At 42.0% G+C, this 26,471-nt stretch overlaps 2 protein-coding genes and 1 long non-coding RNA gene across 5 annotated transcripts; 2 read left to right on the top strand and 1 right to left on the bottom strand.

Annotated features, from left to right (window-relative positions):
* The first annotated feature begins 1,717 nt into the window (after positions 1-1,717).
* On the top strand, positions 1,718-5,078 carry LOC109636028 (protein c-Fos-like). Its single transcript, XM_020097525.2, has 4 exons — positions 1,718-1,983; positions 2,506-2,718; positions 3,535-3,642; positions 3,819-5,078. The coding sequence occupies exons 1-4, from the start codon at positions 1,855-1,857 to the stop codon at positions 4,497-4,499; spliced, it is 1,131 nt and encodes a 376-aa protein (XP_019953084.2). The 5' UTR covers positions 1,718-1,854; the 3' UTR covers positions 4,500-5,078.
* A 121-nt stretch (positions 5,079-5,199) lies between these two features.
* Positions 5,200-13,376, bottom strand: LOC138405564 (uncharacterized). The gene is made up of 3 exons (XR_011239349.1): positions 11,840-13,376; positions 10,531-10,634; positions 5,200-7,795 (listed from the first exon to the last, which is right to left on the bottom strand). It is a non-coding gene; the product is annotated as an uncharacterized lncRNA (long non-coding RNA).
* Positions 13,377-13,490: 114 nt separating this feature from the next.
* Positions 13,491-25,044, top strand: jdp2b (Jun dimerization protein 2b). Of its 3 annotated transcripts, none has more exons than XM_020097436.2 (5): positions 13,491-13,690; positions 15,674-15,726; positions 23,052-23,269; positions 23,611-23,715; positions 23,951-25,044. In XM_020097436.2, the coding sequence occupies exons 3-5, from the start codon at positions 23,075-23,077 to the stop codon at positions 24,140-24,142; spliced, it is 492 nt and encodes a 163-aa protein (XP_019952995.1). In that variant the 5' UTR covers positions 13,491-13,690; positions 15,674-15,726; positions 23,052-23,074; the 3' UTR covers positions 24,143-25,044. The 3 variants fall into 3 exon arrangements, with proteins under 3 accessions (XP_019952995.1, XP_069371089.1, XP_069371090.1); XM_069514989.1 differs by lacking the exon at positions 13,491-13,690 and adding an exon at positions 14,259-14,329; XM_069514988.1 differs by lacking the exon at positions 15,674-15,726 and having other exon boundaries at positions 13,532-13,690.
* Positions 25,045-26,471: the final 1,427 nt, after the last annotated feature.

The raw sequence follows: 26,471 nt of genomic DNA, 5'->3' as shown, positions 1-26,471 counted from the left end.
TATTCTTATTAGGTTTATTTCACTTTGAGTTTGATGTGTTGCATGTTAAAACTAATCTTTTTGAAGATAAGTCTCTGAATCAGATCCATTGAGTCCAGTCCATTAGGCCACATGCAGCAGCAGCAGTGCTGTTATTCAAGATCACAATTACGATAATACACGATCTACTTGCCTACTTAGCATGAACTTTGAATGCTGAGCTGATGTCACTGCGCCTAAAAATAACCTCCTCTCTGTTCTGTCTATTCACGCTCAAGTTACTCAGATGAAAACAAGTGTTTTTGAAGTCTGTACTGTGGGGGGGTCGTCTGCACTTGTTATGTCCGACCTTTGAACCCCTGAGCCAACACGCACGCAGGCAGTGGGGTACATAAAAGGGGGCTGAAGTCGACCACCTAATGATGTGCCGGTAAATAAGCCCAGAGGGGGCTGCCAGTGCCGGGAAGCGGTGCGAGTACCCCCTCCCCTCTTTTCTATTCACCATGCATCCCTCTCACTTCAGTGGATCTGTGAGGTCATCTGAAACCTAAATATAGCAAATCCAAACCCCCTTTCATTTTCATGGGAGCTGATTTAGGGTGTGGGAATGATGCTTGAATATGGGGGCCAATAAACTGCACCAACAAAAGCAGTATTGTTAGATGGACTATCAACAGGCCTGATATTTCCAGTCATATGCATTCACACATTTACGCATTTACACTATACATCTGCATAAAACAATTTTCTAGATGAGGGTCAAGTGCAGGAGCTCACCCTCCTCCTCCTCATGTCTCCAGCAGCACCTCTATAATCAGCCTCATGACGCTGATATCAGATACAATGCCTGACGGGTATTTTAGCGCATGTTTCACTTTTCTTTTGTGACTATGAGTGAGTGGGCCACACACACACACATGGACGCACACGCACGCGCGCCCCCTACTTCTCTCGCCCATTCCCCCGGAAACACCATATATGGTTCGACGAGTCCTCTCTGTGATTGGCTGCTCCGCTGCAGCGACAATTCTGTTGCTGGAGCTCTATTCATATGCAGAGACAGGTGAAAGGCGATGTGATGTATTGATCACGGTTGAATAGTCGATTATAGGTGATCAGTAATTGGCTGCTGGGATGGAATGGAGTTGTGCATTTATTTAAAAAAAAAAAAGGGTTTCACCATATTGCTCCAAGTGATGAATTGGGATGTTTCAATAACATTGGATTACAGAGGTTATAGAGTTGTTCTAATCCGGGTTCTCCAGTGGGAACATGAAGTACTAAAGACACCAGACACACTGTAACATAAACTGTTATTTATAATATGTCCACTTTGCATCTCCATCACCTCCCTTCACCTCCAAGGATATTTCTGTTACCACCAATATACAATATATATACGTCTCTTCAATGTATGTGGACATGACGGGAACATAATGTATGATGCAGATGCTGCATACATGAAATGACGTAGTTCATTCATGGCTATGGGCACCTCTTCCAGGGGGGTGTCCCTTTCTATATTCCCTCTATGATTTCATAATGGAGCAAATAAAATGTGTTAATAATAAAAACAGGCTGCTTAATATTGTTGTTGGTGGGTTTCGGGGATTTCAATGTGAAATGGGAGACCACCTGCCTGTTTCCCCCCCCCACCCTTCCACCTCCCCCCTCTGTGGAATGGTTCAGTCTCACCACACGGATTTCATTCATAAAATTCCAGCTCACTATAAAAGGCGGGCCTCACTATCTGCACAGTTACCATTTATGAAACCGGCAAATGGAATATAAGTACCTGTCATTTTTTGCTTTCAAGACAAGAATAACTAATCTTTTTTTTTTTTAATGCAGTGATATTTTTTTTTAGATGAGAACATGCATCCAGACTCCAGCACTGACTACGACTCGTCCTCCAGCTGTAGCACAGCATCGCCTGGCGGGGACACCCCTGGGTGCAGCCAGCATCCTCCTGACTCGCTTTCATCATCAGTGGACAGCGCCAAGGTACAAGCGGATCCCAGCCTCAAAAATGTGAATCCTCACAAAACGGGAAAATTAATGCATAAGGATAATATATGTTGCACTCCTCGTTTTCTGCACACACAACCGAGTGCATTTCATAGACAGAATTTTCTTGAGCAGGATTAGTGTCCCGGGCTGAGGATGGCTCCATGCGAACACATATGCAGTCTCTGTAATGTATCTTTGCATCTGTGGGGGATCCGTGAAGACAGAGCGATACGATTCAAGGAAATTGATTGAAATAGAATATAGAAACATGCATCATGTCTTGGTCGTGACCTTTCATTTTAGAGTGAGGATGGTGAAAATAGAGGGAATGGGATTTGATTATTTTCATGCACAGGCAGTATGGATTCTTCCTTTTTTCAATCTTCAGCCACATGATTAATGCACCATTTGAACACATGTAAAGGTCAGCCATGGATGCTGATTTGAAATCAGCGTTTGCCAGCATGCATGCAAATAAATGCCTCTGCAAATGTTTGTTTTGTTTGTTTTTTGCAGGACAGTGACACCAGTGCATCAGACTCCTTTGTTCCGACCGTGACTGCCATCTCAACCTCCCCGGATCTGAGGTGGATGGTGCAGCCGACGGTCCTCACATCTGTCTCCCCGTCGTCCGGACGCGCCAAGACCAAAACGCACGGCGCGAACCATCGGTCGTCGTCAGGTGCAAACAAGGCGAAGCCCTCCAGCAGGAAGGGCCAGAGAGAGCAGGTATATTTGCATGTATATATGTATATAGATATATGGGAGGATGGGGAGGGGGCAATAGAATATCATTAACAGAAATGACGTCACGTGCAATCAATCAATCAATCAATCAATCAATCAATCAATGCAATATTCATTTCTCTGTGCAATTCAATGGCTCATGTGTATATATTCTGTTTGCATTGAATATATTATTCCTATTCTATTCATATCTTTATATTCCCTGCGTTGATTACACATTTAACTATTATTACTTTAATGTCTACATCGACACAACATCATTGTGGGGCTACTGAAGGAAGGTCATATTTGATCTTATCGAATATCTCCTCAATGATATCCTTCCTCCACTTTCCTGTTGGGGGGTATCGCGATATTTTTTGAATAGAATGATAAATAAGATTTCAATTGTTTATGCTGTTAAAGTGAAATTACCGTAGCGAGTGTAGTGTAAGTGAATGACCGCAGGGGGAAACACACAGAAGAGGAGATTGGATTGTGTCTAATTGGTGCAGCGAGTCCTAATTACAGAGAGAAATGAACACATGCCCTGTGACTGATGTGCACGGGCATGGATGGGAAATTGCATAAAACGCGCGCTCACGTGGGCTGCCTCGGCTCGACGGTGGTTGCTGCGTTTTAACGCCTGAGCTGCAGGAGAGGAGAGGAGAGGCTGCAGCGAGCGCACATCAGTATTCCCATGCAGCAAACATTCATCTGATCTTTTTGGCAAGAGGGGTTGTGTTGAAGAGCCAAACGCTGACATGGCAAAACCCAGCAGGATGCAGCGTTTAATAGACTGTCTGTGATTGATTTCAGCCCTCCAAAGAGGAGGAGGAGAGGCGCAGGATCAGGAGGGAGAGGAACAAGATCGCTGCAGCCAAGTGTCGCAACAGACGGAGGGAGCTGATAGACACTCTACAGGCTGTAAGTGGCATTATACAGAGGAAATTTACACCGCATATGCACTCATCCGAAAGCTGAGGGCATGTACAGAGATGTGTGACATGTCAGAAGTTATTAAAGATTACTGCAGCTCAGCATGGAGGACTGCTTTCCTCATGCAGAGCCCTTTTTTCTGACTGTGTCCCTCCTCTCCTCAGGAAACTGACGAGCTGGAGGAGGAGAGGTCCACCCTCCAGACGGAGATAGCCGACCTGCTGAAGGAGAAGGAGAGGCTGGAGCAGGTCTTAATCTCCCACAAGCCATCCTGCAAGCTCCCTGCAAATGATGCTGATGAGGAGGAGGATAGTGAAGATGGTGATATCATAATGATGCAGGATCCCCCTCCCTCCCCGCAGCTGCTGTCCATCATAGAGAATGGGAAACCACCAGAGAGCAATACAGCAATGGGAGAAGCCCCTATAATTGGTCAAGACATGGATGACGTCCCCTGCATCCCCGCAGCTGCCATCTTGGGGAATTCCAACATCCTCCTGTGTTCGAGTGCGGAAGAGGAGGCTCTGGAGGACTTGAAAGGAGACGACCTGGACGACCTGGTGCCCAGCCTGGAGATGGCCGTGACCTCCGAGACGGCCTCATCCGTCCCCGACATAGACCTTAGCGGCCCCTTCTGCCTTTCAGACTGGGAAACCCTGTACAAGTCTGTGGCGAGCGACCTTGAATCTTTGAGTACGCCCGTCATGTCTTCCAGTCCCACTTGTAGCAATTACCGCACAGTGTTCTCCTTTAACTACCCTGAGATTGATTCCTTGGCCGACGGCTGTGAGGGCCTCAAAGGCCTCGGAGATAGTCTCAACTCCCCAACACTTCTGGCCTTGTGAACGGAACCACGTTATGCAATGATACTTTAAATCGTATTCTAACCAGCCAGCAAGCTATGATCTCTCTCAAGTAACCTTTTGTAGTGTGAGTTTTGATGTTGTGTAGACCTGAACATCGAAGGGTTGTGTATACGACATGTTTTTCTGTGACGAGTGTCGATTTTCTTCCATGCTGCCGGTGCAAGTCTCCAAAAACGAGACTTTGTGCCGGTGTGAAAAACAGTGCATGCAAATACACGTCATCAGTGATTCAAGAAGAGGTGGTAGCTTGTGTTTTTAAAATGCCTAAATGTGATGTGATGTTAGATCATGCTCAGTAGCCTCTCTGTGTGTAATATGGTTGTGTTGTAACACGCAAAAAAAGAAGGGTCGCTCTTGTGTAGCATATCGTCGTCACATCTTGCTGTAAGGTGTCCCCTGACCTAACATTTCCTTTCAAGGTTTTCCATTAAAAAAAATATCACGTCATGTATTTTATCAAGATGTATTTTATGACATAGTTTATTTTTTTACTTATAAAGAATGATCAGATGCAAAAATATATATATAATGCTGGAAATAAAGTGAGTCAACTGCAAATGTTTTGTTGTCGTCATTCAGTCTCACCACAGGCTTCACAAGAGCCACTCAGACATTTTAGAGCTTTCAGTCATAATCATCCTCAGCAGATGAGGAAACAAGTTGATGACTATAGATGCTTTAAGAACAGGAAGTCCTCAGAAAAAAAGGAAACGTGAACATCTGTAAATCGAAAACAAACTAGGCTGAAGAAGATATGATTGCAAGCTCCAGTACACAACACAATGATCTTTGCACCTCAGCTTTTAGGCCAAAATCGATGAGCAGACCTTAAAATAGTCAATTTCAATATTTACCTAATATTACCTAACAAGCGAGAAAACAAGTCTGCCAAAAAGAAGAGCAGTAAATATGATCGAAAGCTCCAGAACAGCAATTAAATTCTCCGAGCATTTCTTATTTTTTAGATTTATTTATTCATGTCTGTTTATGTGTTGATGAAGATCAACACATAAACGGAAAGTTACAGAACACCGTGTAATGGGAGTTCCTTGTTTACAGGGCCCTTTTCACCTTCTTATGCGTCATGTGTGTTATCTTGTTTCCTCATGTAGTGATGATCAAAAGCTCCAGAACTGCCACTTAAAGAACTTTTACTGAGAGTTCATTTTTAGAGCATTTTTACATATCTTATCTTGCCCGTTCACGGGGTGATGAAGGTCATGTAATTGGAACAAAAGCTCCATGCAGCTACTAAATGAACCTTGTAGTGATAAAGATTTCATTTTCAGAACACTTCTCTTTCTTGATTTACTTTAGAAAACTTATTTTAAAGTGTCCCTGATATAAATACTCCTCGCAGTTGTCAGTGGGTCTATTTTTGGCTGCATGGCTCCACACAGAACATAAAGTACAGTGTGGGACTGAGCACTTTAAAATGAGTGGGAATAAATGATCACTTATTCATTCATCGCTCCACTATTGTCACGGTCAATCCGACTCCGCACAGCAGCAGCACACTGCGTGCTCTGCGTGACGTCAGCACGCGCTTGGCTCCGCGTCGGCTCACTTCCCTTGACCATGTTTGGGTAATTGCGGTTGTTTTGTTTCCATGGCGACGGGTGTCATATTTCACGGGCCCGGAGCGAGAGAAGCGCTGTTACCGGAAAATGTCGAAGCGGCAGCACGAACAGACGAGACGTGCTCGGTCACGTGCCTGACGATAAGTGGAGTAATTAGTAATTTATCAGTAATGAAGAGTTCCCGGAAAAACTGTTTAATACCCAGAGTGTGTCTGATGGTCCAGTTACACCAGGATGTTTCTGTGCAGCAGCAACAGTGTCTGCACTTAATGTTCCCACATGCAGCATTAATACTACTATTACATTCTATTGGTTCACACTTTACATAAGCAGGTCGCAAGAGAAGTGCAAGAGAAGTGCAGTATTTGTTGTCATCGGTAGGGGGGGCTACAGAGTGTGCAGAGTAAGGCTGTGCAGCAGCAGAGCCTGTCCTCACAGCACCCAGAGGTATTAACATACAGTCTATGGGTATTACACAAAGGTCCTGCACGTTTACTTCGCTCATCAAAGTATTCATTGTCATGTTGAAGACATGATACTACAATAATATAGTAATGACTGAATCAGCAGGGAAACGCGCTGCTGTAGTAATAGTAGTATCGGTATAAGGGTCATCAGTAGTGAATATGAAGGACAAAAGAATGTCATAAGTATAGTAGAATGTAGAAATATACAAATAAATTAGTATATGTACATATATACATATACATTTATGGAAATAGAAATACAGATATAAATGAATAAATGCGGAATGATTATTTTTCACCATGAACAGGTGGCCCTGATGTTACTGGAAACAAAATATTAATGTCTGCTCTGTTTGCTCCCAAATCTAGAAACTGACTGAGACTTTTTGAATATTTCTATTTGATGTAGAAATGCAGCTGTGACAACAAATAAATAAAAACCTGCTGTCAGAATTGAATATTTAACTGTGTAAACATATAACTTCAGTATAGAGCTGGAGGAAAGTGATACACACCACACACACATAAATGCTGTACTTTTACAGTGGTGTTGCTTCACATAGACACTTCCTCTACCACCAGCAGGGTCGTGGCTCGATGGTTGTGAACAACTTACTGTGTGATATTTAACAAATCTGTGGAGGCTGTGGACATGAGAAACATCACGCTGTCGGACACAGAGTCTGACAGAACAAGTTGACAGAGCGTGAGTCAGATGACAGCAGAGCCGCTGACAGGCCCATCCATCAGCACTCTAAAATAGTCGAGCATCGAGCATCACGCACACGGCTGATTAAAAACACAGGTAGTGAGGATGATAGTGGAACAAAGTGTCCAAGGCCCCCACATGTGGAGGCCCTTTAAATCATAGAGTTTTTATCTGGATAAACTAGTTTAGTCATTCTTTATGTCTTGCTAATATATCTACAGGATTTTATTCGCTGGACATTTGTTGCCAGTAAAATCCTAACTTGCGATGCAGTTGATTATTTAAATTTGGTGAAATAACAGTTTGAAATGGAATGGAGTAGAAATATAAGGTTTCGTAAAATGTAAATGATGCTGTACAAGTACCTCCAGTTGTTGTTAAAGGCTGAACACACCCATGTTGACCATGATTACAGCTCCTGTCAGCGGGTGTGGGCATGTTCACGCTGCTTGAATGACAGCTCCCTCTCACACGCCATCTGTGTGGGTGGGTCAACTTTCCCTTTTATGTTGTGTGGACCTGACATAAAAAACACAATTAGTCAGGACAACCTCAAAGTGAGCAGAAGTCTAAATATCAAACTGTTCAGTGGAAAAAGGCCTGTAGTTGTGTGACTGACAATTACACAGGACTAACAAGTGTGACACAGTCTAATAGTTGTAATTGTAATATTTAACTTCATAATTATACAAAATGTGTGTAAAAAGGTTTTTAGCTGATACGTTTAGGCCTCTATAGTTAACATGTGAAACGTTTGAGGGCCTTTCTGTATCCCTATGTTTCTGTATTCCTATGTTGGGTGACCCCTCCTCAGAAAAGTGTGTCTCCCACTTCACCTCTCCCCCTCTGGTCGTACAAATGTCAGTTTGTAAGTTTACTGACAAGTTATTGTGTAGTATGCCAACATATTACTGTTTTAACACTTGTTTAAGGGCTCACCTTGCGTACACACTGATACGTGAAGCTTGTTTTTGATAAAAAAAAGTACAAAGTGAAAAAGTGCCCTGATCGGTGGAGGTAATTTGAAAATGGCCCAGAGGGGTCTTACTAAAATGATGGGTTAAATAAAAAAAACTTACATTCATCATGTCTGAGAAGACCAAACGAACAAGTGTAAGATTTTTCCATTCCTCTCATTCATTTAGTATTCACCGAAAGATTTTCTGAACTACAGTAAAAACTGCATTTTATAACACAATGATATTAGTAAGTGACAAAATAAAAATCATGGTGTGGTTCAAATGGAAATCTTCTTTCTCACTGCAGCAATGTTACAGGTTGGAGTTACTCCAAGCAACTTCAGCACCCTGTAATAATATGTCCCACATCTCCTGGTTACAGTCTATCCTTCTATTATTTGTTGTTTGCTCACTCTTTCCACCTCTGATATCTCACCCCTGTACGCCTCCTAACCACTGTTTCCTCATGCTGGCCGAGATATTCCCATGGAAGTGTTATATTTACACGGATTAATCAATGTCACATGGGTTTGGGAAGGCTGGGTCACCTGACACGAATAATGCTGTGAGCGAACAACCTCGCCAAAAGATGGTGTTGATATCATCATGAGCTCAAAACAATACTGTCAGGTTCCAGTTGGAGATAGAGGGCACCTCCAGTGTCACAGCAGGATAAAAGAACATGATCCAATGGGGATACGGTGCTTGTTTATTTTTACAACCATGTCATTGATTTAAAAAAATATAAAATTGCCTAAGATTTCATGTCTATGTGCAGAAGGGATTGTGCTTTTTATAGACTTTGATAAATCAAATGGCGAATCCATTTGTCACAGCACTAATACAGTAACACTGGGAGCTTTTACTCAAATGGAAACAGGATCAGTGGTTGGGGTGAGCAGGGGTTTATGTCAAGCACCGGCACGCAATTGGTGCACAACTGATTTCTGTGAATGGGAGTCTGCCACAGCCTCAATCCTTCACAGAGGATATGAACATCTGTCACATTAATGTATATGATTACACATGAAAAAGTTTCTTCATCACCTAAGAATTTGACGTCTGGGAATAAAAATTGAAAAATAAAAATTTCCGTTGACTCCTGAATAAGTAGTTGTCATAAAATGGGAAGTATCACTCTGTAGTAATACGCCATTTCCAGATGTGATTGCCAAAATGGAAAAGTACTGGGCATCCATCATATGGTCGTAAATAGCCTTGATTTAAAAATGTGCATCTTTATGTGTCGCTAGACGTCTTTTGACGTGATCTGCAACTGTCAGAGATGAACTGGAATGAAGAAAAAAAGGAAGGAAGGATATTGAATGGAGCAGTGTTAAAAATAAAGTTTGTTCATAAAGTCTGCAGTGATGAGTCAGGATCGTGTCTGGAGGTGTCTGGCTCGCTGGGTATTTCCCAAATATGTGAAGCTAGATGATATAACGACAAAAGACTTTAACCTTAAATCAAAAGATAATAATAATAACTATACATTTATCTATAAAGCAGCATAGTGCTATACAAGGCAACATGATGAAAGCAATTACATTTGTTTTAATGTCTAGCAATCATTAATAAAAATGATCCAAAATAGGAAGACAGGATCGGATGATATAAAGCAATAAAAATTATCAATTGAAAATAAAATAGAGATTAGAAGATTGCCATTGTATCAAATCAGCATTTTAAGGTTACTTAGCAAATAAATTAAGTTCAGACCACAAGTTCAGTAGAAGCACATTTATAAAATATGATATCTTAAAGCGATTTAAAAGAGGATAAGTCAGTCTGATGTCTTTGAGGAGTTTGTTCCATTGCATGTGCCTCCTAACAGAAAAGACCCCCTCGGTCCTCAGAGTATAGTTTGTGGAATGACGTGCAAATGCTTGGATGAGTACGTCATGTTGCGACTGGTCACGTATGCGTCAGGAGTTCATTGAGCTACGTGTGTGATTCCAGAGCGAGCATTAAAGGGAATTATCATCTTGAAATCAATACTGGAGTTTACCAGTGAAATGACAGTGGGAATCTGGCTGCTGCATGTGATTTATGACTCAGACAGGTGTATAATGACAAAATAAAAGCATGTGTCACAATCTCAACAATACTGCTGGATAAAATGGAGCTGATCTCAGAGAGTCGCCTGAAAATATCTTTAATTTAGCTTTAGGAGTTCAAAGCTTGTGTTTTTATCAAATGGCATCATAAACACAGATAAAAAGACAGAAGAACCTCATGAGTGCTTGTACAAAATGTACTTAAAACAAAACAGATAAAAATCCATAAAACAGTTACCTTTGACATTGACTTGTGGCGCCCACACACCAAGAAGTCTGCATGAGTTTCGAAAAGCTGTAAAACCACAGAGTGCACTCTATCTCCATTCATCATTTGAGCAGCTGCAGGAAACACAAATTCAAATTGTAATGCACAGACTTTCTGCAGAATTGGAAAAGACAAAAACAAACTTGATGTTGAGATTTAATTTTGAGCATCTGTACGTCCAAACAGGGCAAACTAAATACACGCTGTCTGCATCAGATACTGGTTTTCCACAAGAGCTTTAATGTTTCTATTCATGTCTGTGTATCGCTACCTTTCTTTAAACATCTTAAAAAACAAATTAACATTCTTTGAATTCTGAGTCTACATATCCAGACTGGTATATTTTTTCTCAGTGTTGTTATCGTGACTTATTATTCCTGGCAGGGACCATTCTCTCTTTGAGCACCAACTGGGCCTGCACCATGTGTGTTGGTGCACTGTGTGACTGCCGGCTGCCGTCCTGCAGGCACACAGGAACACAGCTGAAAGTCTACACCAGCCAAGGGGAAAACCTCTGTCTTGTCTTAATCATGGCAGCTCAGCACCATCCTGTTTTATGAAACCTGTCTGCTCGTTGGTTCAGTTCTGCTTTATTGACCCCAAATGTCTCCCCTAAAATTTGTCACCCATGTTCAGAGGAACAGTGACACACCAGACCCCCCCCCCCTTCCTCTCGACCTCCCCTCATATGCGAGACATAAATCACAGCAGAACCAAATTAGAATTTAAAAAAAGGAACAGAGTGGGGTATTTTAGCGATCCTATAATAACTCAGCTGCTCGGTCTAGGAGGAACCATTGAGGTGGCATTGTGTAAAACCAAATTGTGCCTTAGATAATTGTAGTAATAATAAAAGTACGCCCTGGGATGTAATAAAAGGTGCACAGGAGAATGGGCTGTTCTTGCACAAGTCATCCTTGATTAAAATGACACTAGTATTAATGATTCTATTGTAATTTGAGGATAACACAGAAACATTTTAATTTTATCATATTTATTACATCAGTAGAGTGTGGTTGTGACTTTATTGTAATGCACACACTATAAAACAATTCAAGTTGGTTAATCGCAGAAACAGATGTTCACCTGCTAAAACTAAAATAAACTCAACTTGGAAATATGCTTTGTTTTGAGTCGTGTAGTTAATGGTATCTTGTTGAACAAACACACACTTACACATTACTTCAAAACACAATTTTAAGTTAAGATAATTTCAATTACATTGATTACATACATTTCAAGTGAAGTTGACTGATGATGATTTAAAGTTTTCACTCACATTCATTCCTCATCTTGCCCAGCAACGGCAAGATTGCAGGTTCTCTACTTCACACGGAATCAACCTGCAACTCATGCAACGAGAAGAGATTTTGGCAGCATTCACATCATATATCAAATCATAACAGAACGATGCATTCTACTCATGCACAACCCAAACTGTACAACGAAGTGAGATGTGGTATAGTTTTCTTAGAGTGGTCCAGATAGATGCAGTTAGATCTGTCCACACTAGAGGGAAGCAGCAGGAGGAGGAGGCATGCAAGTATTTCTGGAAGTCTCTGGAACCAGCACTGGAAATGATTATTTTGTGCATGAAGTTTCTACATTGCATGAATCTAGTGACATGTTAATTAATGAAGAAAATAAAACATAGGAGCTTTAGAGCAACTTATTATAGTGACTACCCTCAAGATTTACTACTTCAAACATCCTCTACAAGGCTGAAACAATAGATTGTTTTACTCTTTCAAACAACTGCTCAGATGAATCAGTGAAAACAACCCCTGAAGGACAATTTACTTAGAGTTACAGGATGAAGAATAAGGTGTATTCAATATCAGGTATACAGTTGTAACATTAGGGTTTTCAAGGCCCATTCTGTTCTTCTAGAAAACAGGAGATTTTTTTTGAATTGGAAAAAAGGGAACAAAACTCATACATGCTTATATTATTACTGTTTTATCAGATAACTGTTTTAGTTGCTGGTGATGCATTAGTCCAATGTTTTATTTCCTTATTCTGTAGCTCTATTCAGGCAGTGGTTTGATATGAGAGGAACAATTTAGGATTGCTACCATATTTAATAGGACCTTGGTTAAATGAATCATTGGCTTATTCTTGGGTTTTACAGTTTTCTCATGTAATAAACGTCTTCTGAAAGTAATCACACCCTAAACCACATCCTTTATTGTATTCACATTATCACACAGTCTGATTTTAAGGAATTAAATGAAATGGAACTCTAGTGACAAATAAGAACACATGGTGCAGTGTTTAAATCCTTCCTACCACATGTTCCCAACCCTGGAGTCAGCACTAAAGATAGATCTGAGGGTTAACAGATGAATACAGGTATAATGAAGTAGATATTTCTGTTGCACAAGATTGTTTTTTTTGTTGTTTTTTTTAACTTTTTCAACTCCACCAAGGAACTGAGCCAAGAATGAAAAGGTCACATTAGAGGAGCATCGATGAGGGTAAAGGAAGATCTTTTCACTTTCCTTTAACATTGTCAACTTTTGACATTTCCTCATGAATAATACATGAATCTATAGATGATGACAAAATAATACCCGTTCTATCATTCTACTAAAATGAACAACAAACAAAACACTTGTGTGGAGGGGGGTCACAAGCAGGGGCCTGATCTGAGGTCATGAATGAGTAGGTTCTCATAGGTTATAAATAAATGGATGTAAGCTTTTTATTGTTGCCTAGGGCTCCACTTTCTCACAGAGGTTAGATTAGAAAACAACTGAGGGTGTGTGTGTGTGTGTTTACATCCATCACTTTATTTATTCCATGTGTGTGTGTCCCTCAGATGAAACTTTCCTCTCCTCCAGCCAGTGTGTATGTTTTCTTTTTTGTGTGTGGTTGCTATGGGGTGGAGCAAAAACAAGCCTAGTGTGTGTGTGTCTCCTCCTCTCTCTCTCTCTCTCTCTCTCTCAGTATTTTCACCATGCTTACGTCTGGGCCAGCAGTTCCGCATTCCTCAGCCCTCACACACTGGCTCTCTACTTAAACAGGGCTGATGCAACGACTCCGGTTAGTCCCAAAAGCCACATCCTGACTCCCGCACCGTCCCCGCGCCGCTGCCGCTGCTGCTGCGGAGCTCCTGGACGCCTCTCAGGTGAGCGTGCGTGTGGACCGAGGCTGTTTCTCGCCATAGTTTTTCTCCATCTGTGCTTTTTTTTGTGTTGTTGTTGTTGTTGTTATGCTAGTTGTTAGCTTCACCCTGCTGCATATTTGCATATTTTTGTGAGCTACTTTTCTCCCCACGTTGTTCGCGCCCCTCACTTATTTTTATTAGCTTTTTAATATTTTATATTTCACCGCATCATCTGAGTTTCTTTACGTCAATGTAAGTGGCTGTGTTTTTCCTCACTGGCTGTGACATTTAAAAAAGTCTCAGGGTCCATTAGTTCTTGTCATTTTTCTCAACTGTTAACTAGGTTGTTGTTACAATTGTTGTAGCAACTGTTCGGTTATTTCCAGCGCCGTTAGCTCAGTTAGCTTAGTGTCAGTTAGCTTCGGAGGTATTTCCATCCTCGGACTTCTTCATGTCAGTGTTGCTAAACAGGAGAAGTGTCGGTTAACCCCACGGAGACAGTTATGTAACGCAACACACGCCTCACTTGTGTTTTTAAAGTGGCTACATGCTAAAGCTAACGTCACTCCGGTGTGCCAGACTCCAGTGGCGGATCTGAGATTTTTCTAAGCCAGGGGCCATAAAGGGGCCAATGTTTATGCTAACATTGCTACATATCATGTGAGTCTGTTAACATCAATCAAAGAGGGTGTGATTCAACTAAATAGCTGTAAAAAAGAAAAGTCTAGGGGGGGGGGGGTCCATTAGTTTTGTAGTTTTCCGTGCTTGTGCTGCAGAAGTCAGTTTTTCTTGCTGCCGCCACTGTTAACTAGGTTGTTGTTACAACTGTTGTAGCAACTGTCCGGTTATTTACAGCGTCGTTAGCTGTGTTAGCTTAGTGTCAGTTAGCTTCGGAGGTATTTCCATCCTCGGAGTTCTTCATGTCAGTGATGCTAAACAGGAGAGGTGTCAGTTAGCCCCATGGAGACGGTTATGTAACACTACATATGCCCCACTGTGTTTTTAAAGTGGCCACATGCTATAGTGCTAAAGCTAGCGACAGTCCAGTGCCAAACTGCAGTGGCGGATCTAGGATTTTTCTAACTCGGGGGGGCCGTGATTGACACAGAGCGGCCAATTATATAATCCCTGGACTAATTCAGTTAGGTGCACATTTAATTCTTTCCTTGTTAACAGTTAGCTCTACAGCTTTGAGCAAAGCCACACATCTTTGAATGCATTCAGAAAATGGTTCCTTGTTCAAGCACATTGTGTCTTAATTATAATAACAATAACAACACACAGTATTGTGAGTATTGTTAGTGAGTGACTAGTTCATTAAAAAAAAGGCTGCTGACAGTACAAGGGCACTTCAGGGGCCAATCAGATTTCAACTGGGGCCAGTGGGACCCCTGGCTCTGACTCTGGATTTGCCCCTGGCCAAACCAAACTAGTCTGAAGGGATTTTTAAACTTCATATTTAAAATAATCATGTAAAGTAAAGTTTGTTAGAGCTGATAAGTGATGCTTCTTGTCTGGACTCTTGTGTCAGTGTAATAAGTTACTTCATCCACTTAATGTACCTCTGGAGGAGTAGCTCATGGGCCACATCAGCTAATTAAAGCTAATAAATCTATAAAGTCTAATCAACCCTAAGCTTAACTTGTAAGTCAATCACTGCATGCAGCTGTACAAGTACCTGATTTACAAATTGTCTTTCATGATGGTTTTGATCCAGAAGTAATAATGTTTTGGGCTGGTTCTAAAATAGTATTTGTATAATCACTTCATCAATAATGTTTGCAGCCAAACAAAAACTAAAAACTGTTCCATCAAAATTAGTAAATAGTTTGAAATAGTCATCAAATAAAGCAGAACATACATCACATTTGAGAAACAGGAACCAGTGAATGAGCTATGGTTTTGCTGTACAATAAATAAAAGTTCTCCTACAATCAATTGATCCAGAGTAATGATAAAAGTTCTACTGTGAATAACAACAATGATGTTATTATCTTCCTACAGCGTCCAAACACGGTTGCATCATTGGCAGAAGACGACTGACAAGTTTTCTCTGAGTAAGTATTTCGTTTTAGATTGAGTTAATCAGGGATGCTCTCTGGAGTATCAACCTCTTGTCTTGGCACCGCTAAGAATTCATTTACATCACTTAAGTTTCTAGATGAACATCTCGAAACATTAAGTGATGTAAATGAAGGGTGAAATTTATTTGGCAGCTTGTTGAGTGCAGCCAGGAATGTGTGCACAGATTGACTTGTATCTGTAATCTTTGCTTTGGCCCATCATGCTGCTCATTCTTAGTATATTCAAGATACTAGATACTGGATCAGGGAACCTCTTTGGTTGTGTGTTTAGGCCTCACATGGGAATTTAATCTGATAAACAGACCTCAGATTTACAGTCCTTCTTCATCATCACAGCAGTAGTTTGTTCTGGCTGAGCTGTTGTTATGAAAATATCACCCCTTTATCCGCATTAGGGTCTTTTAAAAGATGTAAGGTTTGCTGTGTAACAGTAACTCTATGTGGGCCAGTGGGAGCTCCAGTTATCTGCCCTTGTTGGACTGAAGGTTAAAGGTCAATTGTGGAATGGGAAATATGACAGGCAGGGTTGGATCATGCGTATGTGTGTGGGTTTGTGACTTGTAAGCTCATAAGTTCAGTGTTTTCCTACATGGTGAGTGCATGCTCTTCAACTGGTGCAGTGCCTGCTCACACAGAGGAAACTATGCGAGTGTTCTTTATATATATATCTACATGTGCATTTCCTTTGTGTCTTGATCTGTGTTTGCGTGTGTCTGAGTGAACAGGCGTACGTTGCGGAGGGTTTAAATGCCCCGGTGCCTGCCCGGGCACATCCGTAGGATGGTTTCTGCTTAAATGGAACGCTGCAGTGGATTAATGGGGAAGGGCTGGCGAGCCGACAAGCAGCGCAGGGCCGACAGGGCTGAGAGGCTGGACGTGGGCGAACAGGGTTTATTTTAAGTAGAAATGCCTTCCAGTGCGTCTCTGGAGAGCTGGAGTTGCCAAGCTGCACCCCACCGCACTGAATAGACAGCAGACGCATTGCAGGCGAGCAAGCCAACTATGCAACAGCTCGGCTCAGTGATACTAATACTAATGCTGGGGGAGCAGCTCTTCACCGCCGTGGGTATCACATTATCAGTATCACATTGTAGTCCCCATAAGCCTTTCCACATGGTTTGTAAAAACAGCGTGTCAAGACAGACTAGATGTACGCTGTGGAAGTAAATACCCAAATGTCCAAAGGTGTAACTGAGAGAGGAGCCATTGAAACCTGTGTTTTTATGAAAAAAGAGCAAAGTAAAAGCTCCTTTTAAGATGCCTGCTCAATTTCATTTGGACTTGAAGCCAGTTTTTTGTGTTTGCACAAAAAACAGTGTTGTCACTAAAGGGTAACCTAAACATCGACCTCTAGCTCAGAGACTTCAAGAGCAACAAAAGCATTGAACACAGAGTAAAGTGCAGACATGGGAGCTTGTTTAATCAGAGCAAGCATCTGCTTTACGTTGGGATGAGGAGATCTCAGAGTACAAAGTATGAAACAGCAATCAAGTGACGACCACATGTTACATAATGAAGGAGATTGCTTCACCGGGGGTCATTAGATCCGAATTTCTGTCCTCGGTTGACCAATATCTTACTGTCAGGGATTGCACAGCAACTTTGGTTTGTCATCGCTGTGAACTCCATACATTTGAAATGGCTTATGTCTGCATTTTGTATTTTGATTCATTTAATCCATGTCTGAGACCAGTCAAAGCTCTGTGCCATGCAAAGTCTAATCCTGACTTACAACACGGAGGAAAATAGTAACGTTATAATAATTCAAGCAGGACCACCCAGATGCAGAATATAGATGTGTGACTGTTTGAATGGCATGGAGCAAGCTGAGCAGGACGACAGCCAAGGATCACATAGTAATGTTTGAATGAAGGCGTCCACGGTACTTTGTGCCTATCTGCAGGTGCCTTGTGTTTGGATTTGCCTATAAATTTCTCATTCTCCAGCTGACGTCTGCAGTAAAACGCAACAGTTGAACTTCCTGCTCTCTTGTGTAATTTCATTGTGAACAGAAGATAACCTCTGCGTGCACTGCACTCCTGCTTTACTCACCACTGAAACATCCAGACTGTAATTGTGAGAAGGAATTAAGCTCGATCAACATCATTGATTGTGAGGTTAAATGTTCATAATTGTGCTGAATTGCAGTGGGAAGAGGAATTACAAAAGGTTCCTTCTATTTGTGGCAGCTGTTCAGCACATAAGATCAGCCAAAAGAGAAATGAAAGTTGAAACGAACAGAGATCATATTTTCTGTTGTGATAATCACTCCCACTCCCACACACAATCACCCATGAGGTTTAACGGCCAGGGATTGCCACGGCGTGATCAGAACAACGGCCTTTTATTACAGCGTCTCCACTCTTCCCATGCCTGCGTCCTGCCTTGTCACTCCAATGAAAACATAATTAGAGGTCGGAGGAATGCAGATATTTGGACTGTCCTGTCCTCGAGGAAAGTCGGTGCCAACATCCCTGGTTTCCCTTAGAGGATTGTGAAAGACTTGTAAATCAACACGCGGCCTGACTGAATGCAGACGGTAATGATGATGATCGCTAAGACCTTGGCCAGAGACAGAGAGAGTGTGCCTTGGCCCGAGCCTCCGTGCTCATTGTTCATTTTCAGCAAGTTGAAACTGCAGAAGCTATTTGCAAGAGTTTTGCAAGATGCTGGTGTGTGGACCACACAGTGCTTTAATAGTCCGAAACAAAAGCACCCTGACAAAAAGTTGTCACAGAACATGTCAAAAGTCTGCACGTCTTTCCTTTAAAGCCATAATCCGGTGACTTAAAGTTGAGATGAATGGTTGCACAAAAAGGCAACGTCTAAGAACTGACTTCTGACTTTTACTTCTGCTTTCAGTCAACAAAATGACTGCACTGCTAGAATTGAGCTGTTAGCGGGTTCTATTTAAAAAGCAACAGTATATAAAGATAATGAGTAGCCTTTGAAATCCCCCTGTAACCCCCCCGTACGTCTCATTCACCGTCTCTATAGGGGATGAGGATAATAAGGCCTCCAGTCGTGCTGCTGGCGTTTGCTAAGGGGCCGAATTCCTCAGAGCAGCTAATTGCTCTCAGGAATGACTCAGGAAATGGACACATTTTGTCAAGCTTAGGACAGATCCAGTGTGCCAGCATAGAATCCAGCAGATTATATATATATATATGTGTGTGTGTGTGTACATATAGGATGCACTGACTGTCTGCACATTCGCGTATAGGAACCCTCACTCTGACACGCTCCCTTCACACACACCTCCAGCTGTCCACAGCTCACATGCAGCCAGATTAGTTTTGGGCTGAAGCCAGAACCGGTGCTGACCACGGTTCCTATAGTTCATAACTAATACATGACATTTCTGCTCCCCGCCCTTGGCTTCAGCTCGTCTCCTCTCGGTTCGCCCCGAAGAGGTCGCAATGCCCACATCGCCGCTGCTGCTGGGCTGTGTAGGTGTCTTTGTTTGAGGCCAGCGTGGGCCTAAAAAGCCACGGCACTGGCTTTTCTGGTCGACTGCAGAAGCACAGTAACCGTGTTGCATCATCAAACATTGACCACTAATCCTCAGCTGCAGGCTGCCACTGCTGCTGACAGGAAACAAAAAATATGCCCGTTTTGAAAAATTTACAAATCACTTTGACTCATGCTTTTGGGTGTAATTATAATGCATCAGTGAACTTTCCCCTGTGTTGTAGGGTTTCATGACTTGACAGGGTTTTGAATTTGCAAGGGGGATTTTTCAGTCGTCTGTGTGGCAGGTTGAAAGAGAGGGGAACAGATTAAACATAAAACACTTTTTTTTTTTTAAACTTAAGAGTGAAACCTAAAAGTGAAGCATGTTGAGAGTTTGTTATCTTCTTTAAAAGCGAGACTATAAATTGTCTGCAACTCACATTTATGTCTCAGAAATGAGAGGCATCTTGCTTCACACGTCATTTCACCTTTGTTTTGGAGGCCGCTGGCAAAGCTCCTACTGTGGGTTTTTGATTTATGCGATCTGATGTCATGCAGACAAATATGAGGTTCATGTTCTGAAGTACTGTATACGTCTGCATGTGTGCGTGTGGCAATGTCTGGACTCGGCCACATGTTTCAACAGGCCTCAATGAGGAATGGGGTCCGTCCTCGCAGTGCGTCTGACTGAGCAGGGTTCAGTTAAAACGTGCCGAAGGTGAGCCAGTCTAACAGACATAAAGTGAGATTATTCCTGAATTGACTTATTTTTCCAGTGTCAGTTTACATCGCAAAAAAAGGTGTTTGTCCAGGACGGAGCCTAATCCGAGCCTGTGTACCCGTCCTCGGTGTCTGGCCAGCTTGGATATTAGACTCCATTTTGGCTCTGAAAGCGATTCGCTCAGTCATTCCTAATGGGCGCTTCAGTTCCTGTGGCTGTGTTCTTGGCCGAGGGTTTAGTTTGGATTGCATCTTTCAAATTCCAGTTCAGTTATTGGTGAGCAATGAGCAATATAAGAAAAAAAAACATGGCGTACTTTTTAGTCTCATGTCGAGGTCTTGTGCTGTTGTCGGCCAGATTTCGATGCAGCGGGACACATCGATCGCATCTAATAATCATGTCTTGATTGTTCCTGGAAGTTTAGAGGACACTGCTTCATAAAGGAGTAGTTAAGTGGCTTCAGTCCTACATCTTGTACTGTTGTCTGGCTATATTTTCACTTTCGCTCTCCCCTGCACGAGCTGCCATATGTTTTGTCTTGTTCTTCGACAGCCTCTCTGCAGAACGAGGAGGCCTTGGCACCTTCCAGTCCTCCACCTCTCCCGGGAGTTTCAGCAAGAGTGAAATTTGTCTGAGAGACATTTTTTATACCAGGCCTGTCTTGTTCTTTTCCTCTCCAGTAAAAACAACAGGCTGCTGCCAAGTGCAGCGTAAATGGGGAGTATACATACAGTGAGAGAGGGAGGGAGGGAGAGAAAGAGGAAGAGAGGAAGGGAGGGGGTCAGTTGGGATTTAAATAATAAAATGCCTCATTGGACACTGGCTCCACACACCAACTTGTCCTTGGAGCGAATAAATCACAGACTGGAGGTGGTGGGGAACAGGTCAAGCGAAGTGCAGAGATTCACTGAAAGACTTTTGACTGCACATGTATGAAATATAACATCGAAACTTTTAATTTCACTCATAAAGGAATGTTAGATCCATATAAACTAGAATGGCTCTCAGTAGAGCGCATACGTCCATCAGTCCACTTAAACTCCATCCAGCAACACCACATTTCAAACATTCATAGATATCAGTCCCCTAAATTTAATGATTATTGTCATCAAGATCTACTTTTTTTTGAAATTCCCAAAAATGAGCCTCTCTAACAATCTTCCCCCTGATCAAGATCTTCACCAAGATTGTACGAGTTCATTCCTGTCTGACTCATTCCACCAAGTTCCATGGAAATCCAGTAGTTTTTGAGTTATCTGGCTAACTAAGATAAACTCTGAGGAAAACCTAATCTCCTCTGCAAACAACTTTGAACACATGCCTCAAATATAATGTATTTTACTGTTTTGCACTGTTACAGTAATGAGTTTTAATGCAGACGATGCCCTGTAAGGGATCATTTTAAAACACTGACTCTATATCTCAGAGGCCGCACCATCTACATCCAGAAAAGTGAGCTGATTTGGTGTCTGCCATGCACGACAGTAAAGCCCCGGTCCAACTGTAATAACATTCAAGACCAGCCCATGAGCAGGGTGGAGTGCATTAGAATAGAGTTACATAACTCTGCTTTTTTCATTACCTCCTCTATGGCTTTTGTAATAGAGCGAGTCTTTCACCCCTGCTGTAAAAAAAAAAAAAAAAAAAGGAGCAAAGAAAGAAAAAGTTGAGTATAACTTACAATACAGTCGGGCCTGTCAGCCAGTCACCCACCAGCGAAGTCAGCTGTTTTTTTCACAGCACCTCCTCACAATACACGTCTTTGTTGGGTTCATATGAGAGAGGCTTTGTTCGGCCTGTGCCCAACCTGTAGAGGTTCAGCTCCGGTTGAATATACTCAGGGGGCAAATGTGAGTTAAGCTGTTAAAATAGAAGTCACACTGATGTCGTCTTGTTTTAAAAACTCGTCATAGCTTTGGGTTTGGCTGGTTATCCGAGCCGAACCCGACCCTCTGTCAACGGGCCAGAGTCAGTGAGGCATCAGTCGTTCTTTTGTATCCGTCGAGCTGGAGCTTTGTCAAAATCAGTGCAGCATTTCCTCAACAGAAAATATGAAGTGACAGCTGAGTGTTTGCTTCTGTTACTCAGACTTTACCCGTTTACCTCTCATACTTTTTTTTCACTTGTGCTCATTTTTCTACATAGTCAGCACACAGTCAATGAAATCAAATTCATTTCTGAAAATCCTCTGTTCTCACTCTGCCTCTCTCAGAGATCTCAGGGATGGGCAGGGTAGAGTCGGCTCATGTTACGCTGTTCCCATCTGTAACATTTGTTTTTTATTTGGCCATCAGGAGTTTTCCAACTGTCGGTCTTACGGTAATTAGAGAGACGTCTTAATTCTCCAGCCACTTCCTTTAGGCCTGCACAGGCTCTGCCCCTCATTCCTCCCTGATTACATTAAAAACAAGTTTAAAAAGTTGCTGTGGTCAGAGTCTCTGAACCAGCCCAAAATTGTTGAAAGAGGGTGGCGGTGGAATGCATGAGTGTTACCCTCTGTCTACTCTGAAAGAACCGAATGAACATTCAGAGCGAAAAACCCTCTGTGTTATTCATCAGAAGCCTAAAGTGTAGAGGATCGTCCTCGGCCTGTGCAAAGCTCCACAGATGAGTGTATCGCGGCTGACGGTGTGAAGTTTGTTTTTTTGGCTGGCTGCTGACACAGAAGATAACACAGCTGTCAGCGTTTGAATGCATTCTTAGGAACAGCAACCTGTATTTAGAAAGATGTTTGATGACAAGAGGTGAAGACAGTGAATCTTATTCTGGTGGAATTCCAACACTGAAACTTCAGAATACAGATAAAAGAAACTGTCTGACAGATGCAGCGTAACAGAGGAAGGAGGGTTTAATTGTGCAGCTCATGTTACCAACAGATAAATAGTTTTGACTTATGGGATCCACGTGTTGAACTGCACGTACTTTGCAGGTTTTACATATTGAAAGGTGAATTAATTGGATATTTGAGGCTGGAGTGCAATAAAAAGTAGAATCATTTTAAGCTTTCCAGTATTAAAAACATTGCTTTGAATTTTCACAGTCAGCAAATTCTTTTTATACTTGATCCTCTCGTCCTAATCATTGCCATTCTTTCTCTTTTCTCTCTTTCCGTCTCTCCCCACAGCGGCGGTGGTCGCCGGGTCGGACATGATGCCGGGACAGATACCGGACCCTTCGCTGGCGGCGGGCTCCCTGCCCAGCCTTGGCCCGCTGGCGGGTATCTCGGCCACCACGCTCACTGATCAACTCAAGCTGGCTGACTTCCGCCAGCTGGGCACCATGTTGTCCCCGCTGCACTTCCTGGGGCGGTTGGGGAAAAGGCCACTGGCCATAAAGACGGAGGTGAGAAGGAAGAGGAGAAAAGTGGAAGTGGTGTGTGAATGACATATATTGAGTCAGAAGTCAAAGCGGATTCTATCGGTTATAATACATCATGTCAAATATCACTGACATATTTTAGAATATGTTTGATAGTGAAAGACTAAGAAGGAAAACAAATACAGTGCAGTATACGACTGTGCCCCCTCTAGTGTTTAAAACAAGAATGACTGTAAAGGTTGCACAACTTCGATCAAGGAGAGGACAAGTGAAGGTTGTAGAATTGTGTAACTTAAGGGAACGTAATAATCTTTTTTATCTCGTATAAAATAGAGTCAAATATGACTCTGTCTTTTTGTTTACAGATGGATGAAGATGAGGAAAGGAGAAAACGGAGACGAGAGAAAAACAAAGTTGCAGCAGCGCGCTGCCGAAACAAAAAGAAGGAACGGACCGACTTCCTTCAGAGGGTGAGATCATGACTCAGCACTGTCAGCAGAAGTCGAGCAGCAGAAAATAGACTGATTCAAGTTAATCTGAGCTGCCAATTAACATTTAAAGAATTCAAACCTGAGCTAACACAATATGGCTAATTCAAGCCTGGTTAAACTATCATGCACAACTGAAAGTTCTTGTCAATTTTTGGATACAAATAAAGTTGTGAGATTCTGATTTATTTATTCATAATTCAACGTGTGTGTCCAGGAATCGGAGCGTCTGGAGATGGTGAACTCGGACCTGAAGGCCCAGATCGAGGAGCTCCGAATGGAGAGGCAGCAGCTAATGGTGATGCTCAACCTCCACCGGCCCACCTGCATCGTGAGGACCGACAGCGTCAAGACGCCTGAGGGCGAGGCCAACCCCCTGCTGGAGCAGCTGTCCACCGACGACAAGTGAATCCTGGGAAACCTGGGAAACCAGGGACACCGTGTCCCTGAGGCCCAACCTTGCACCGCCTTGGCAGCCATTTAAAACAAAAAACATAACTGGCAATACATTTCTAAAAAAGCACTTGAGCTCCGAGCTGGAGACTTTTGGAGACTCTGCCCGAGGACCTGGGGTTTGCAGGGCGTCCTCAGTACTGCTACAAGAGCTGGCTCTGTCCATCGGACGACTGGAAACACCCGGTTTCATCTCCGCATCAAGAGCAGCTTACTGCACTGTGCCTAGTTGTAACCATCTCTACATAAAGGGACCAATCTAAACCACAGAGTGGAATTGAAAACAACACTGAGGAAACACACTAATATCAACATGGTGCTCTGTTACAAAAGCCCTGAGTGAACTGTGTGGCGTTGTTTCTGTGCAGAGGCCCACAAAGATGATGCAGTTTTCCTTTGTATGCTAGCCGAAATATACAGGAGTAGAGTTTTTAGGATAAAGTACACAAGTGTGGACAGAGTGGAGGTTATATGTTTTTGTAATGTTGATTTCTATACCCTGCCTTGACGACGGCAGATACCGGTTGATCCGATTTGTGGTGACGCTGGCGTCATGAAAAGCACATATACACGAAAAATGTTTACACCCTTGTTTTTTTTTTTTGGACTGTTGTGTGTCCATTATTGTACTTGTTTTATACTGCTTTGTATACGTAAACATATATGAAATGCTCCTGAATCACTTGATGTGATTGGTCTTTTTCAATCTTTCCAGTCTGTCTCTGTCACGTCGTGCTGTCAAACAGCTGTGAAAACAAGCAGAACTCTTTTTCAGCTCAGCAGTATTTCAACGTCTGTATCTGCGATGTACGACTCTGTTATCCTGAATAGATTAAATTTATTTTCTAACTACAAGAACCAACGCGACTCGTCTTTTAAGTCTGTCTGAGATTTCTCCAGTGAAATTGAGTGAAGTCATTTTGTTAGTTGCTCTGTGTTTCCTCACATCCACTGAGCAAAAGATTTACTTTTCATTTGCAAAGAATCTTAAAAGGTCATTGGTGCTTTTTATTTCTTCCAGGCTCGAGTTCTTCGCAGCAGAAATATCTCCGATCTGGAGTCAGGAGACTCAGCTATTGAGCTTTTAACCCAATTTATTTTTATCTTATTTATTTAAGATTTCTTACCTTGTTAAATTCTGCCCAAAGGCTTCCCCTGACAACTGTTATGAAACGATGGTTGAACTTTTTATTTCACTTCCCCCTTTATACATCTTGATCTTTGGTTTTTACTGAAACACAAGAACACTTTGTACAACTGCTCTTGTATAAGAGTTATCGTTAAAATGTAACACAACACCAGTCAGATTGTTGCTGACGGAGGAAACAACAACACCTCACAGCGGGTGACATTTAAGTAAAGATGGAAAAAAATGTCACCACAGAGACGAGTCATGACCTTTAAAAAACAACTCTTGATTTCTCGATTTCACACTTAATACTCACACTGGATCCTGATTATCTCTGATTACTCTGCCAAGGAGGTGATGTTTTCATCTGGGTTCGTTTTTTTATTCAGCAGGTTTATGCAAAAACCTCAAGATGGATTTTCACACATTCAGTGGAACGATGTGGAATGGATCAAGGAAGAACCCATTACATTTTGGTGTGGACCTCACAGATTATTTAAAGAAATAAATCAGGTCTGCACATCTGGATAATGATCCAGATTTTGGGAATCAGCATATAAATAAACACATATAAACATATAAATCCCACAATGGTGATAATGTGGCTGATAAGTCTCTGCCCGTCTAGTTTATATATAAAGTTCATATTTATGTATTCATGAAAACATGATCAATACTTGAATTTGATTTGTTAACAACTTAAATAAATAAAGATGAAAAAGTCAATGAATAAATACATGGCTTCTGCAATAATGTTCTCTAATTGACAACAAAAGAGGGAGGCCTAAATAAACTGTATAGTAAAGACGGAAAGGATTTTATAATAGAAGAGAATTAACCTCGAACAAACCGTATTACTATTAACACTTTACGGTCAACAGCTCCCTCTACTGGACATTTTGTGAACTACACGGTTCGTCTTTACTCATTGTGATCGAAGCCGCTGATTGGAGAATAAATGTTACTGATAATTTGACCATATTCTATTTTGTCACCGTTCGACGCTCCTCAAAGGCTAAAGTGATATCATCTTGGTGAACAGAGGAGTGAAGTGAAAGTCAGAGTGTCAGTAAATATTATTTCTATTTCTTTTTTATGGAACAGTCGCCTTCTTCATTAAACTAACAGCGAATCAAGTCAGTCCTAAAAGGTCTGT

This window comes from Paralichthys olivaceus, chromosome 19 (genome assembly GCF_024713975.1).
Source record: "Paralichthys olivaceus isolate ysfri-2021 chromosome 19, ASM2471397v2, whole genome shotgun sequence".
NCBI classification, from domain to species: domain Eukaryota; kingdom Metazoa; phylum Chordata; class Actinopteri; order Pleuronectiformes; family Paralichthyidae; genus Paralichthys; species Paralichthys olivaceus.
Note: the sequence above shows the minus strand (reverse complement) of the source record. Positions and strands in the feature narration are given on the sequence as shown.